Genomic DNA, 14,335 nt, shown 5'->3' with positions numbered 1-14,335 from the left:
TGTGTGTGTGTGTGTGTGTGTGTGTGTGTGTGTGTGTGTGTGTGTGTGTGTGTGTGTGTGTGTGTGTGTGTGTGTGTGTGGCGAGTGCATTTGATGTATTTCAAAGTGATTTATTAATCAAATGTCATTGGTCGGCTGTAGGGGGAAGAACCAGCTCCCAAGCCGCTGGCTGACGTTCTTCAGCGCGGTCAAGTCCAGCGACAGCGTGTTCATCCGGGACTCGTCTACCGTGCACCCGCTCGCCCTCCTGCTGCTCACCGACGGGGACATCGTCGAGACCGGTGAGCGCCGTTCAGGGTTTCCCGCACAAAATGCGTTCGATAAGGTGGTGGGGTTTGTCGTCAGGCCGGGTCGGGGGGGGGGCTTGTTTGTGCGATAGACGTACAGACTCTGTACTACATTCAACCATTATTAATTGAACACTAAATGATAACAATATATAATTCGTAAATACAGGAAGCAGCTTCTCAAAAACAACACCTGGAACCAGAACGGTGAATTAATTTGTGCAATTTTAACCTCCAAAATGATTTGAATCTTTTTCTTTTTGCGTGTCCCCCTTCCCCAGTGCGAGGGCAGCGTGTGGAGGTGTCGTTCCCCGGCCGCTCCCTGGTGCGCTGTGAGCTGCCCGTGGACACCTGGGAGCTGCTGTGGGAGCTGCGCACGAGCCTGCAGACCATGCTGCACCGCAACCTCAGCCGGCCCGACGGCCCCCGGGCCGGCGCCTCCGTGGCACAGGACGCCCAGCTCATCGACCTGCTGGTGCAGCTGCTGAACCACGACGCCGAGACGCACCCGTTCAGGGGCGAGCACGGCGGGGAGGGCGGAGGCAGCAGCGACGGGGACAGTGACAGCGAGGTCGACTGATTCTAACGCGGCTTGGCTATGTTATTAAAGTTTGAATGAAGTGTGTGTGTGTGTGTGTGTGTGTGGTAAGGGTGTGTGTGTGTGCGTGTGAGAGAGGCAGCATTGTACAGAGAATGGTTGTTCTTTAACAAAGTGTGACAATGTTCATTGCTTAATTCATTTGTTACTGTAGTGTGCTGTATGTGGAGATTTGTTGGTGGTGCATACAAATCCAGTCAGTGTGTACTGCTCTATTCCTTTTTGTAAATATGACCATGTATCAATGAGGTCAGATTCGTAGTGGTGCGTCGCATCATGTTTGGAATCGATTTGTCAATGGGCGATCATTATTTTGCTTCGTAAAGCATATGTTGCGTTTCACCGTGTGAACGAGAAGTCATGAATCTGTCTAATAATTTATTGAGTCGAAAATTAAAACATCAGAATTACGTGTAACACTCATTGTTATTTTGTACAAAATCTCAAGATGCAAAATACTCAAAAGGCGACTGTTGCATTAATATAAAAAAAACTCCCCATTTTGGCTTTTCCACGCTCACTATTCTCTGTTCAAGAGAAATCCTTCATAAACTGTTTGTGAAACTTGCCCAGACGTCTCAGTACTTCCTCCATTGTATCCACAGAGGTCATGATGCAGAGTCTGTGGGAAAATAAGGAGGTTTTACTTAGGTCTACCTGAAATGCACTCATATGGAAGCTATAGGTAACATTTAATTATATGGCAATTTAAGGAAGTTAAGGCATTCTGAAACAGGACGATTTTCTGATTGGAGATATGGACTTGTAATGAACAGCAACAACAAAATAATAAAAACATTTGTGTTTAGTGTTGGAGGAGCCTAATGCTTCATAGGAAACTATTTTTTCAGGGCTTTGTACCGGATGTGGTAGGTTCCCTCTGGTAGTCCAAGGTCAGAACCGGGACATACGCACAAACCCGTCTGCTCCAGCAGCCTGGAGCAATAGAAGAAATCCGGAAGCTGTTCCTCCTCCTGAAATATAACAAGGACATGGGTAATGCGTAACCTTCCAAACCGGCAGACACAAAGATTTAATGCCATCGTTAGCCAGGATCCGTACAACTGTTCGGCCCAATCCCATTTCTACCCCGTACCCCTTCCCCTTGGCCCTTGTTTTGAAGGGGTAAGGGGTAGAAATGGGATTGGGGTCATAAGCGGTGCTCTCTGACCTTTGCTTGGTGAATGGCAGTGTGTGGAAGATGTAATCTGGGGAACATGGAGGCCCCTCCATTTATTGGTTCACAGCTGATTCCTGGCAAGCTGTCGAGAACCTCAAAGGCTCTGGTCACGTTATGGACCAGTGTTTCCCGGATGTGCTGTATCTCCTATACACAGAAGATACCACATGAATAATAATAGCCGGGTCTGCTATACGGCTGTCCCAATAAAATTGCAATGATGAGAGATATTACAGCTCTTTTAGAGAAACCTAACGTTCAGTTTGAAACATTCCCAGAGTCATTTTTTTAATTAGATTCATATAACCTCTTGATAATGCTCGTATGAAGGCTCCCCTGGTTGTAGAGGGTTCAACATCACTTCAAGGGCCAACTGACCGATGATAGGTAGGACCAGTAGGGAGATCAGCCGGTCAAACTCTATCTGAACTGAAGGGTCGAAGTTGACCAGCTCTAAGTATCCACCGTGCAGACCCCCCCTAAGGAAACAAGCAACACATTCAAAATGTGGTCTCAAGAGCAGAACAAAGATAAAAAAAATTAGTTTTGCTTTAGTGAGGTATATCCTGAAAGCTAAATACCAACTTGGACTCACTCTCCCATGAAGCCTTTGGATGCTGAGTGGATTGACGCCAGCTCCACCGCATCAGAAAAAGGAGATCCCATCTCGGCCAGAACCTTCTTGTATGATATGAACATGCACCCCTCACCAATCAAAATATCTTGGTGGTCCTTGGCAGCAAGATATTTGAAATGGAAAAACAAGTGAAAACTGAAAAGTCATTTCTGATGCGGGGCGTTGCGCAATGCTACGTTTGAAGCCATTTGAGGCTGTTTAGGTAATCCAAATTGACTTTATAATGAAAACACTAACCTCATTAGCAAATAGCAAAAGCTTCTCCTCATATACGAAGCGGATGATCTCCTCCATTGATTCTCTGCTCTGAACGTGGCCTGCGGAGACAAAGCCCTACAGTCCTTTGGGATAGGCCTACTTTTGGGATATCTGGCTAAAAACACTAAATAGGGCCCATGCAACTGATGATGCGTCGAACGTTGCCTGGCAACGGACGATAGCGTCGAACGATGACGTCTATTATCTAAATTAAATTAACACAAGCTAGCTAGACTACATACACTTTAATCTCTCAGTTTACTTGCTAAATTCGATTAAACAGTTAAATACAATGTAAATATAAACTACGATACACTTTAAACACTCAGTTTACTAGCTAAATTCGATTAAACAATTAAATACAATACAAATATAAAATACGATACACTTTAAACACTCAGTTTACTAGCTAAATTCAATACAATACAAATATAAAGTAAAAATAAGTGTTATCTGTATTATGTTATTTCGTCTTGATGAGCGCATATGTTTTTTGAAACCTGCCTGGCAACGGACAATCGCGTCGATCGATGACGTAATGTTTCCACGCGGATAACGTAGGTGGTACCATTTTTGCCCCCGGTACAATTTGGTGTGACAGTCCCGCTATAACTCCACGGAGGGTCGAGTATGAGATAATTTCAAATGACAGCAAATTTGACCAATCTTATTTTCGGTCTAAATGGGTGGGCTTTGTTACCGCTAATTTGTGACAAGTACCACCTGCTGTGAGGGAGAAAAATTCAATTAATTAGCTAGCTAACTAGCTTATGGGGCATGATTCGGTTTACTTCACAATGACAGCTCATGGGTAACGTAACCGCTAGCGAGGAGGACATTGTTTAATTTTTTTTAGGTGAGTGCTTAACTATTGTAATTCTTAGGCTTTATTATTCGACCATTTTCTATTATTCTCTACAAATGTTAGGATGTAACTACTTCCATAATTGTACACCTAGACTCCATTCCACCCCAAACTGATCATACAAGCATAGTCATAAGCTTAGAATTGTGTGCTACCCTTCAAATTCCATGCACTATTTCAGACTGAGGTATATCGGGCATCTGGTAAGGATGCCCACTGGGCACGTCCAGTGGGGAGGAGACCTCGGGGAAGACCCAGGACTAGGTGGAGAGATTATATCTCAACACTGGCCTGTGAACGCCTCGGGATCCCCCCGTCAGAGCTGGTCAATGTGGCCCGGGAAAGGAAAGTATGGGGCCCCCTGCTTGAGCTGCTCCCCCCGCGACCCGACCCCGGATAAGCGGATGAAGATGAGATGAGATTTCAGACTTTGCAACTGGTTAAATTTTGGATCTTTAAAAGTTCAAACGTTGACGAATCTCACCTGTGGGATCTCCAGGATTGATGACGTATAGTGCGATGGGATCACACACTTCCCTCGCCGACCGCAGAGCTCTCTGTAGCTCCTCTGTGTGCAGCCGCCAGCCCTGTTGGCCGTCTAGATAATACGGCACCGCGGTGGCTCCCGACGCAACCAGGGTGGCATTGCCAAAATCTTGTGATGGCACCGGAGTCAGCACCCCTACGAGGGGTGAGCGGTCGCCGCGCACCAACATTGTTAGAAGCAGCTATAGGAGTAGGGGGCAGGACATGGGGCAGAAAGGGAGAGAGTTTGATCAGGAAACAAGTCGAGCTGGATCATCACTCTCCATCTAAAGCTCCTGGTACAATTCGGGAGTTCTTAAAAGAGCTAAACTTTGCAAGATTTTGCAACTAAACCAAAAAATGTCCCCTCCCTCTCATTAACCCTCCCCCCCAAAGTTTCTCTGCCATTTGAAACTGGTGGGAAGGACAGGCAAGATCGGTTCCATCAACCAATCAGAGATGGATCCGGTCAGAAATTAGCGAGAAACGGTCTTAATAAATAACTCTTACAGAGGCAACTGCAGTCGTCTCAAAACTGATAATCTCATACTTCATAGCCGACGGGTGGCGATTAGCCATGGCTAATGCAGACCTCATCTCAATCTACATTGAGAAAAGGTCTGGGAAACACACATTCATTTTCTCGTATTTGAGGCGTAGTTTACGATTGCCAGGAGCCGTTTATTGGGCGCTACGAATGTCTAATATGAGTCTGTACGTAGCTCATAGCCAATCGTATCAATTATAGCAGATGACGTATGTAGGGCGACAGAAATTTGATGAAGAAGAAGACGATGGGTGTGTCGCATAGACGTCGTCATCGTCTTGCGGTCCCTCCCCGTTCTGTGATTGGTTCCCTATCTCAGACGAAAATCGGATCCAAATCAAGGCTGCCCTAGCAGCGCAAAATGAAATCACGTGCAAGGCAGCCTGGGTATACCCAGGCTAGGTGGCGATGACCTTTCGAAAAAATGACCTACAAATAATAGTTCTTAAAGGGATACTTCACCGGTGGAGACATGAATCTGTATTGAAAGTGGGACATGTATTTAGTCGAATAGTAACATCAATTTCCAACTTTGTGCCTCCTTGACCGAGAAAAGGCAGACGGTGACTTTTTTGCGCTTGCAGATGAAGACGACAACTCCCACAATGCCAATCAGCGTTCACTCCCTGAGGGACGTAACATAACAGCCAATCAGCGTTCACTCCCTGCAGTCCACCGTGAACGCATGGAGGAGAAGTGATTGTTGCCGTTTGCGGACTCCCAGAGCTCTGTATCTAAATAATATAATATTATATAATATATAGGTATCTATTAGGGCTGTAACGATACGCGTATCGAAACCGAAATCGCGACACTCAAAGCCACGAACCTGTCTCGCGGTGTGGGAAGGCAGAAGCGCGATATGCCCTTTCTAACTCTCCGGTCAAATTGTCTGATTGAAATTTGCTAATAATTTGTCTGAATAATAGTCTGCTGACAGCGCCCCCTCCTATCGATGCCGTAAGTATGCGACGAGATCCCCTCTCTGTGATGACAGCTCTCCGTGGCTACGGAGGGTTGCATTTCTCCACAGCCGTTGAAGTCCTCATATGCGATATGAACGACATTTATCCAGAGTGGGCCAAGCGCGAAAAAAATTGCCTGTGTGATCCTGTGATCCGCTACCGCTCGCTCTCCTCGCTCGTCCACTCACTCGCTGACGTCACTCACAAGCGCATACGACCACTGCCATTCTCGCGCACACACATATGCTACTCGTAGCACTAAGCCTCGTTATTGCGACGTTCATGTTAGACGTTCATGTTTTTCCCCATCTATTGAAAGTTAGGCTATTAAACATGTTGCATTCTATACGGCCTGATTATGTCATTATTTAAGTTACATAGCCTAATAAGAAGCGCTTATAAGGATATTTGACTAAACCAACCAAACAGTTGAGGGTTTTTGCCTACCAGCAAAAAACATCCTCCAACTGCAGTCTTTGATTATTTCTTTATTAATTTAGATATACTTTAATAGTATTCTTTCTGTTCAAATCTGTTCAGTGTTCCAAATTATTTGTTATTAAATGTTACATTAAGTTAATTGGTATATAAGTGTTGTTTAAATAAAATGCTTTTTAAATAAAATAAAAACCGTGGGATGTATCGAACCGTGGGTCAAAAATCGTGATACAAACCGAATCGTGAGTTTGTGTATCGTTACAGCCGTAGTATCTATATAATATAATACTATATATAATATCGCAGCAAAAAGCTGTGTGCGCCTCCGGATGATATTATGAATTAAAAACTGCTCCGGGTTCTCAGACGTCTCTGGTACTTCCACAACAAGTAAAGACGCGTAGTGGGGGTTATCTCAGCCAGAGTCCTGCATTAACGTAGGTACTTTGTCTGACACGGGTGCTGGTCGGGTCGGACGCCTGAACAGCGCGGGTCGGTCGCGGGTTTTGCGATTGCGTCTCCGGTGCTGGAGATGTTATTCAGGAAAAGAAGAGTAAACTAAAATCGTTCACAGTGGATGATGTGCTTTTTTTGCACAGCAATATAAAATACCACGCCAAAAAAAAAAAAAAAAACTAACCAACTTTTTTGCCACCTTTGACTTAACACTATCCCCTTCTCTTCCCACACACAGGGCCGGGAACCAGCTTGACCTAATATTCACTAGGTCCTGCGGCACCTCTGCTCTCTCCGTTACCCCGCTCCCCGTGTCTGACCATCACTTTGTTGATTTTTCTCTCCCCCTGAAATCCTCTCCCCCACTCCCCTCACTGCTATACTGACGACACTCAGCTATTTCTCTCGTTCCCCTCATCTGATAAAGCCCTGATTGCAACACGCATATCGGAATGTCTGGCGGACGTCAGCACCTGGACTGCCCATCACCTGAGGCTTAACCTCAACAAAACGGAGCTCCTCCTAATCCCAGGAAAAGATTGCCCACACATGGATTTACTGGTCACCGTTGAGAACATCACTGTATCTTCTTCTCCAACTGCCAGAAACCTTGGTGTGGTATTGGACAATCAGTTATGCTGCACCGCAAACATCACCGCGGTGGCCCGATCCTGCAGATTTGCACTTTACAACTTCCGCAGAATCCGGCCCTTCCTCCCAAGGGAAGCAGCTCAGCTTCTAGTCCAATCACTGGTCATCTCCCGCCTTGACTACTGCAACTCACTCCTGGCTGGACTTCCTGTCTCTGCGATTAAACCTTTGCAGCGCATTCCAGAATGCGGCAGCGCGCCTCGTGTTCAACCTACCGAAGTTCTCCCATGTGACCCCCCTCTTCCGGGACCTCCACTGGCTCCCTGTAGTAGCTCGCATCAAATTTAAGATGATGGTACTGGCAAACAAGGCAGTTGACTGCCTCTGCCTACCTCCAAGCATTGGTAAAGCCACACACCCCCACTCGATCCCTCCGCTAAACTAACTCAGCTGGACGTCTGGTATCGCCATCGCTAAGAGCTAGCAAAGGTCGATCAGCAAAGTCACAACTATTCTCGGTTTTGGGACCTCAGTGGTGGAATGAGCTCCCTGCCGTTCTCAGGACCGCAGGGTCGCTCATCATCTTCAGAAAAAGAGTCAAGACTCAGCTGTTCAGAGTCCACCTCGACTCTGCATAGCCACCCTCCCCCTTCTGGCCACCATTGTACATTGTATTGTATTGTGTTGTAGTGTATTATAGTACTTAACTGTGTAGCAACTGCAGTAGATGCTATCATTGCTGTAACACAGGAATTGGTTAGCCTAGCGATTGTTGTACTTGCAATTGGTTCTATGAACATCCTTACTGTACCGACAGCGATATATTGTTGCACTTCTTATGACAAATGTACCTATTGTAAGTCGCTTTGGATAAAAGCGTCTGCTAAAGGCCCTAAATGTAAATGTAAATTGTAGCTAAGTGGTGGAGAATCATGGCGGATATTGTGTTTACATTTCCTACGCGTTCCCCTCATTTCTTATTGGTTGGCTTAAAAATTTGCGGAACCAGTGGTTTGTAGTCCTCGGCCCTTCTAGCAGGCAAGCAAAATTCTACGGACATGACGTCCAAAGCTTAATTTGACGTCAGGACAGGAGAAATGTAAGGAGGACAGCTGGGCCAAGGAAAGACTGGGTTAGACTAAGAGAAGAAAAAACGTTATTTTATATTATAATAGCGATTTTATAATGATAGAACACTGGTTCTGAATCGGTGAAGTATCCATTTAAAGGAATAGGCTGAGATATCGGTTGATAGCTTGTCTTATCCAGCGTTCTGTCTTACCCAGAGGCAGACGAGTTGTTCAATTTGAAATTCCTCATACTGCATCAAGAAGTGGGATTTGCCATAGGTGAGTAATTTCTTTCCTCTAGTTACTAAGCTTGATGTCTGGTTACTCGTTTTTAATAAGTGACTATTCAGAAAACATTGGAACTCTTTTAAAATATTTTTTAACTGTATACCCCTTACATAAACGTGAGATAGGCTACTATAACTCTGCAAGTCAATTGAAGTGGCTCACAGAAAGCAAATGCTAACCCAGCGAACCCTCTTCTGGATGCAGAATGATCTTGATCTGGATGTTTATCTGGGTAAGACAGGCAAATGCTGGTTCAGATATCTGAATGTATCTTGAATAGATCTTACATCCCAAATTGCATACCCCAAAGCCATGATCGGATCCATGGGTGATGAAGATTTTTCCAGAGGCAGAAGGGACTCCTTCATCTCGACGGGTTAGGAAATCAGAGACACTATCACGCATGATAGGGATGCCTATCGTGTCACTGTAACAACCTGGGAGAACATGTTGGTTTATGTTTACACACTGGTACAACAGGTGTGTCCTCAAGACATCATCAAGCATTTTCCAACAATGACTTTTCATGGTGTACACAATATCTAAAGATTTCTCACCAACGCTGCCACCAATGCATTCAAGCAGGGTCTTGGCTCTCTTTCTGACATCCAAGGGCATTTTGTCACTGTCGATAAGCTCAGGGTAAATGCATGATGCAATAACCTGTCCGTAAAATAAAGTTAAGAAGGAATTTGTTGATTCAAGAGATTAATCCATGTATCTACTGATAAAGGATCACACCAAGAAAGTATCAAGGTCGACATGGGACAGTTACCTGTCGAACAAATGACATGGGTTTCATGCCTGTTGCATGTGGATTGTCCCGAGAAACATCAATTACTTCATTGTATGGCTTTTTCATCCCCTAAATGAGGTGCATAAGTATCAAATTAATGTCCAATGGGATATGCTTTCCAGTTGAACAAGGTCATGGACAATTCAATGTTTTACAAGGAAATACTTCTAAAGTGACTTTTTTAATTGCCATGAACATTTTGACATAGGAAGATTAGTTATTTTACCTGTTTGATCTCTTCTTCAATTCGAACAGATTGTCTCACAAGTGCAACGCGCTTAAGGGCCCTGATGTTTCTTACCAATGGATTAACCAGTCTATGTTGAGACATCTTTGCATGAGGAGGGTTTAGACCAAACAGGTTCTAACAATGTGTGAGCAGTCCTTTAATACAGTGGGAGGTTCTTGTGCAAGGGCTTAATAATTGAACTCCTTTTTATTTATGTTTTTGGTTGTGTCACATTGAAATGCAAGGAGGAAAGGTGTCTTTTAAAGTATTTCCATGGGGGGGAGGGGGTAGTGTAACAGTCTTTAATATATGTTATATATTTGCCTAAGAACTAATGGTCTTGGTTGGAAGGATTTGGTTGGATCGTATTTGAGAGGATCTTGGTTTTTTTCACTATTAAATCAGTAAATGTCTTGAGTGTTTGGTTTTCTTTTGTGTTTTAATTGGCGTCATGCCTTTGTATCCAAATCATAACATTTAAATCAGTCGGAAGGCACTGCTGTTATTTGTGAATTGCAACCAGTATTGACACTTGGGCCTATTTTTCTTTATGCATCTCTATATCTCTATATCTATGTATGGATATATAACAAATTGAATTCATAAGTAAAAGAAACATTCGCCACTTAAGACAAAGCTGTTCTGTTCTGCCCCGGCAGTATTTTGTTTTTTTTCGCCCATACACATACCCAAATGGAAAAGCTTATAACACAGTAACCCTAAGTCCTAGATGGATGTATGATACTTCATTTGAAAGCTGACAAGCTCTAGTTTCTGTAGATATGTATTATTTGGCATGTATCATACACACAACCTAAATGACATCAGTTCAGACATGGCTCTAAAGCAATTTTTTTGTCTTCGAAAATATAGGTCATAATTGAACTACAATAACTAGGATGTGCTTTATATGTAAGGCATATGGCAATATGCCAAATACCTTCTACATCATGCCAACTACACCTGGAAGAAATTTTGGAGTTCTAGGCCTAAACCTTGGGGAGTTAATGGAGTTTTTATGGTGTGTTGTCACTGGTGGCACAAACCTCTCCAAAATGTCTCCAAATGGCCAAATTGTGCCAAATGCATTTACTCTACTTCTGTGACACTGGAAACATTACTGAAGCATTTTGGTGACTATAAAACCTTTCTCCATGATTCAAAACATAATTTTTTCACACATTCATTTGATATGGCCATATTGAGATATTGGCCATATCATGAAAATATGACAAGAACTAAATATGCGCAAAATATGCGCAAAGTGAGTTGTCTGCCGTGTTGACGCAGCTTTATATCTCGGCTCATACGTATCACACCTGGACACGCCTGGCAGCGTTGGCAAGGTAAACTCATTGGCTAGAAGCCCAAGTGATTGATATATCAATAGCCAATACGCTGTCCCTATACTAAAGCCGCGAAACAAAGTAAACAAAGCCCATTGGCCCTTCGAACTGGGAGCGCTCCATCTACTTCACGGGCTGTACCGGGGTGAAAACTGAACAGAAAAAGACGGGGACACTTTTATTTTGTAGCCAGCAAAGTGATGAAAACAAGCATACCCAACAACTCCATACTGGAGGTAGAGAAAATATCGATACGGCTGCGAACGTCTGGATGTTAGTTGACGAACAAAGTTTGGAGATGGTAAACAAATGGACTTTACACGACGATATTCACAAGCTGGAATAATTTTATGAAAAACCATTTGGATGCTTTTGATCAGTGGATTCTCACGGACAATTGGAATATAAATAAATGAGGAATGGACACATATTACGGTTCTCAGATTGCTTCAAAGGTAGGGAGTCACTCTGTTTTTTGGCATTTCCGGTTTACCATGCTGGTAAATATCAATATTTATGGTTTTGTGCTCATGATTTATAGAAAAAAACAACTGGATGAATAAATTGTGGAGATTCTACCCTTTCTAACGACGTATAGAATGTCTGTAATGATGAAAGTTGAAGCGGGTTATGTCGCTCCATAGTGGAAACATATCGTCAACAAACCCAATCGCCCACCGGTGGGCGATTGGGTCTTAAGAGGATAAAAGTGGTTTGATAGTGGCCTGTCTTTTAAATGTCATGAAACTACTGTATGTTATGCTATGGAAACTGGGTCTAGATACAGCATAGTGATTGTATGGCAGGAAACACTACTGCACCTGACCTGATCATCTTCTGGCAATGAAAGCATTCTCATGCCGGAAAGCATTCTCAGTGTCGCGTGAACATTTTATCTCGCACAGCTAGCTCCGGCACCCCTATCCACCACTACGGGCTAACGCCGGTAGCTAGTTGCTAACCGGCTGTCGCGACACCGGCTTTCTAAGCTTACCTGGTTCCTGCCTCATCATGCGGCCCAACAACTCTCTCACCTGCTTTGGACTGGTCTGGATATTCCTGTTGTTCTGCCATCATCCTGTGGCAGGACTACTCCACTACTCCATCACAGACCCTCTCGCGACCCGCTTGGATGTATTGGAGCCCCCACCTCCGGAGCTGCACCATAACCCGGACCTCGCTCGCCCCCCTCGTCGGCGCTACATCCACCGCGGGTCCCGCAGACATGTCCAGCCCAGCGACAACTCCAGTACAATCAACTCCACCTGGTCCACTTCTCGTCGCTCTCCCATCAACTCCGGCCGCACCGTCAACCATCATGCATTAGCCAGCCTAGCTAGGTCGGCTAATGCTACCGTCAAACTCGACTCCTCCGCTGTCAACTTCGGTCTCCTCAACATCCGCTCTCTCACCGGCAAAGGTCATCTCATCCAAGACGTCCTCACTGACCGTAAGCTTGACTTTTTCTTTTTAACTGAAACTTGGCAACAGCCCAATGACTTTTCCACACTCAACGACTCCACTCCTCCCGGTTTTGTTTACATCTGCCGTCCCCGTGGCAACGGCCGCGGGGGAGGTCTCGCGGTAATTCACCGTGAGAAGTGGAAAGTCCTGCCCGTCTCTGTGCCTGCATTCAGCTCTTTTGAATGCCTTGTTTTTAAGCTTCCTGGCCCCTCACCTACCATCATTGCTACATTTTACCGCCCCCCCCCAAGCCACACAGTGATTTTATCAGTGAATTCTCTACTCTGCTCACTCATATATCCACTCTCTCACCCAACGTAATTCTGCTGGGGGACTTCAATATTCACATGGACAATATCAACCTGCCTCTCACCAGAGACTTTGCATCCTGTCTTGACAGCTTTGGACTACATAATCTGATTGATTTCCCCACCCATATCAAAGGCCACTCTCTTGACCTAGTCTGCTGCTCCGGTCTCACCCCCTCCAAGCCCACTGCTGATGTTTTCCCCGCCACAGATCACTCCCTCCTCACTTTCGAAGCTGTACTCCGCCTCTCCACAATCAAGTTGCCCCGCCTCATTTCATTTTGCGATATCAAGAACATTAACATTGCCACCCTCTGCTCCCTCATTGACAGTTTTCCGACCACCGACTCTACCTCAAACCCTGATGAACTCGTCACTCTTTACAACACCTGCCTCACAAACACTCTCACCTCTATCGCCCCCCTAAAAACCCGGTCTGTTTCCTTTTCCACATCTGCCCCCTGGTTTACCCCCGAGCTCAGGTCCATGAAAGCTAAAAACCGTCAACTTGAGCGACTTTATAAACGAACCGGTCTCACCATCCACAATGACATGTACACCTCCCACATTGCACAATATAAGGACCTCATATCCCTGACCAAATCCACCTACTACTCCGGCCTCATTTTAACCAATGAAGGTAACTCAAAAACCCTTTTCTCGGTTCTCAAAAAAATCCTCCACCCACCCAATTCTCTCCCCCCCCACTTGTACTCCACTGAATCCTGCAATTCCATCTTGGACTATTTCAATCTGAAAATCCACACCATTCATCAGCACCTACATCCCAATTCCCCCCCTCTCTCCCCACCTGCACTTCCCCCTACTTGCCATCTCTTCGCCAGTTTTCTTCTCCCCACTGCCTCCGACCTCTCCGTTTTCATTCTCAAATCTAAGCCCACCATCTGCCAGCTTGATCCCCTCCCCACAACCCTAGTCAAATCCTGCCTACCCTCCCTCCTCCCTCTCATCACCGCCATCATTCACTCCTCACTCTCATCTGGAATAGTCCCCTCACTTTTCAAAACTGCCTCTGTCACCCCCATATTAAAGAAACCCGGTTCAGACCCCAACAACTTCAGTAACCTCCGCCCCATCTCTAACCTACCATTCATTTCCAAAACCCTAGAAAAGATTGTCGCCTCCCAACTTCACTCCCACTTATCCCTCCACTCACTCTACGAGCCTTTCCAGTCCGGTTTCCGCCCCCGTCACAGCACAGAGACCGCCCTCATCAAAATCACTAACGATCTCCTCATTGCAGCTGACTCTGGTTCCTTCTCCATCCTCATCCTCCTCGATCTGAGTGCAGCGTTCGACACCATCTCACACCCCATCCTTCTCAGTAGACTCTCCTCGATTGGCCTCTCCCACACCCCCCTCAGTTGGTTCCACTCCTACCTCACAGGCCGCACCCAGTTCATCCAGCTTAAATCCTTCACCTCCAATCCCTCCCCAGTCACTACTGGTGTGCCCCAGGGATCTGT

General features: G+C 45.3%; 2 protein-coding genes across 2 annotated transcripts; one reads left to right on the top strand and one right to left on the bottom strand.

Moving 5' to 3' along the window:
* The first annotated feature begins 53 nt into the window (after positions 1-53).
* Positions 54-1,302, top strand: LOC115548457 (ATP-dependent RNA helicase DHX30-like). The gene is made up of 2 exons (XM_030363107.1): positions 54-281; positions 569-1,302. The coding sequence occupies exons 1-2, from the start codon at positions 122-124 to the stop codon at positions 865-867; spliced, it is 459 nt and encodes a 152-aa protein (XP_030218967.1). The 5' UTR covers positions 54-121; the 3' UTR covers positions 868-1,302.
* Positions 1,251-9,871, bottom strand: LOC115548420 (alanine aminotransferase 2). Its single transcript, XM_030363057.1, has 11 exons — positions 9,728-9,871; positions 9,481-9,570; positions 9,263-9,368; positions 9,009-9,142; positions 4,310-4,553; positions 2,940-3,019; positions 2,661-2,797; positions 2,373-2,544; positions 2,057-2,212; positions 1,747-1,859; positions 1,251-1,507 (listed from the first exon to the last, which is right to left on the bottom strand). Exons 1-11 carry the CDS (start codon positions 9,830-9,832, stop codon positions 1,417-1,419), a joined length of 1,428 nt encoding a protein of 475 aa, XP_030218917.1. The 5' UTR covers positions 9,833-9,871; the 3' UTR covers positions 1,251-1,416.
* Positions 9,872-14,335: the final 4,464 nt, after the last annotated feature.

The sequence above is a fragment of the Gadus morhua genome, chromosome 8 (genome assembly GCF_902167405.1).
Source record: "Gadus morhua chromosome 8, gadMor3.0, whole genome shotgun sequence".
Lineage (NCBI taxonomy): Eukaryota > Metazoa > Chordata > Actinopteri > Gadiformes > Gadidae > Gadus > Gadus morhua.
Note: the sequence above shows the minus strand (reverse complement) of the source record. Positions and strands in the feature narration are given on the sequence as shown.

Bases quoted from the DNA above. Each gene is read 5' to 3' on its own strand.
- LOC115548457 (XM_030363107.1), top strand. From the start codon at position 122: ATGTCATTGGTCGGCTGTAGGGGGAAGAACCAGCTCCCAAGCCGCTGG. The intron at 282-568 runs GTGAGCGCCGTT...CCCCTTCCCCAG, and splicing joins CGGGGACATCGTCGAGACCG to TGCGAGGGCAGCGTGTGGAG.
- LOC115548420 (XM_030363057.1), bottom strand. From the start codon at position 9,832: ATGTCTCAACATAGACTGGTTAATCCATTGGTAAGAAACATCAGGGCC. The intron at 3,020-4,309 runs GTGAGATTCGTC...TTGTCTCCGCAG, and splicing joins CAATCCTGGAGATCCCACAG to GCCACGTTCAGAGCAGAGAA. The intron at 2,798-2,939 runs GTTAGTGTTTTC...CTTGCTGCCAAG, and splicing joins TTTTGCTATTTGCTAATGAG to GACCACCAAGATATTTTGAT.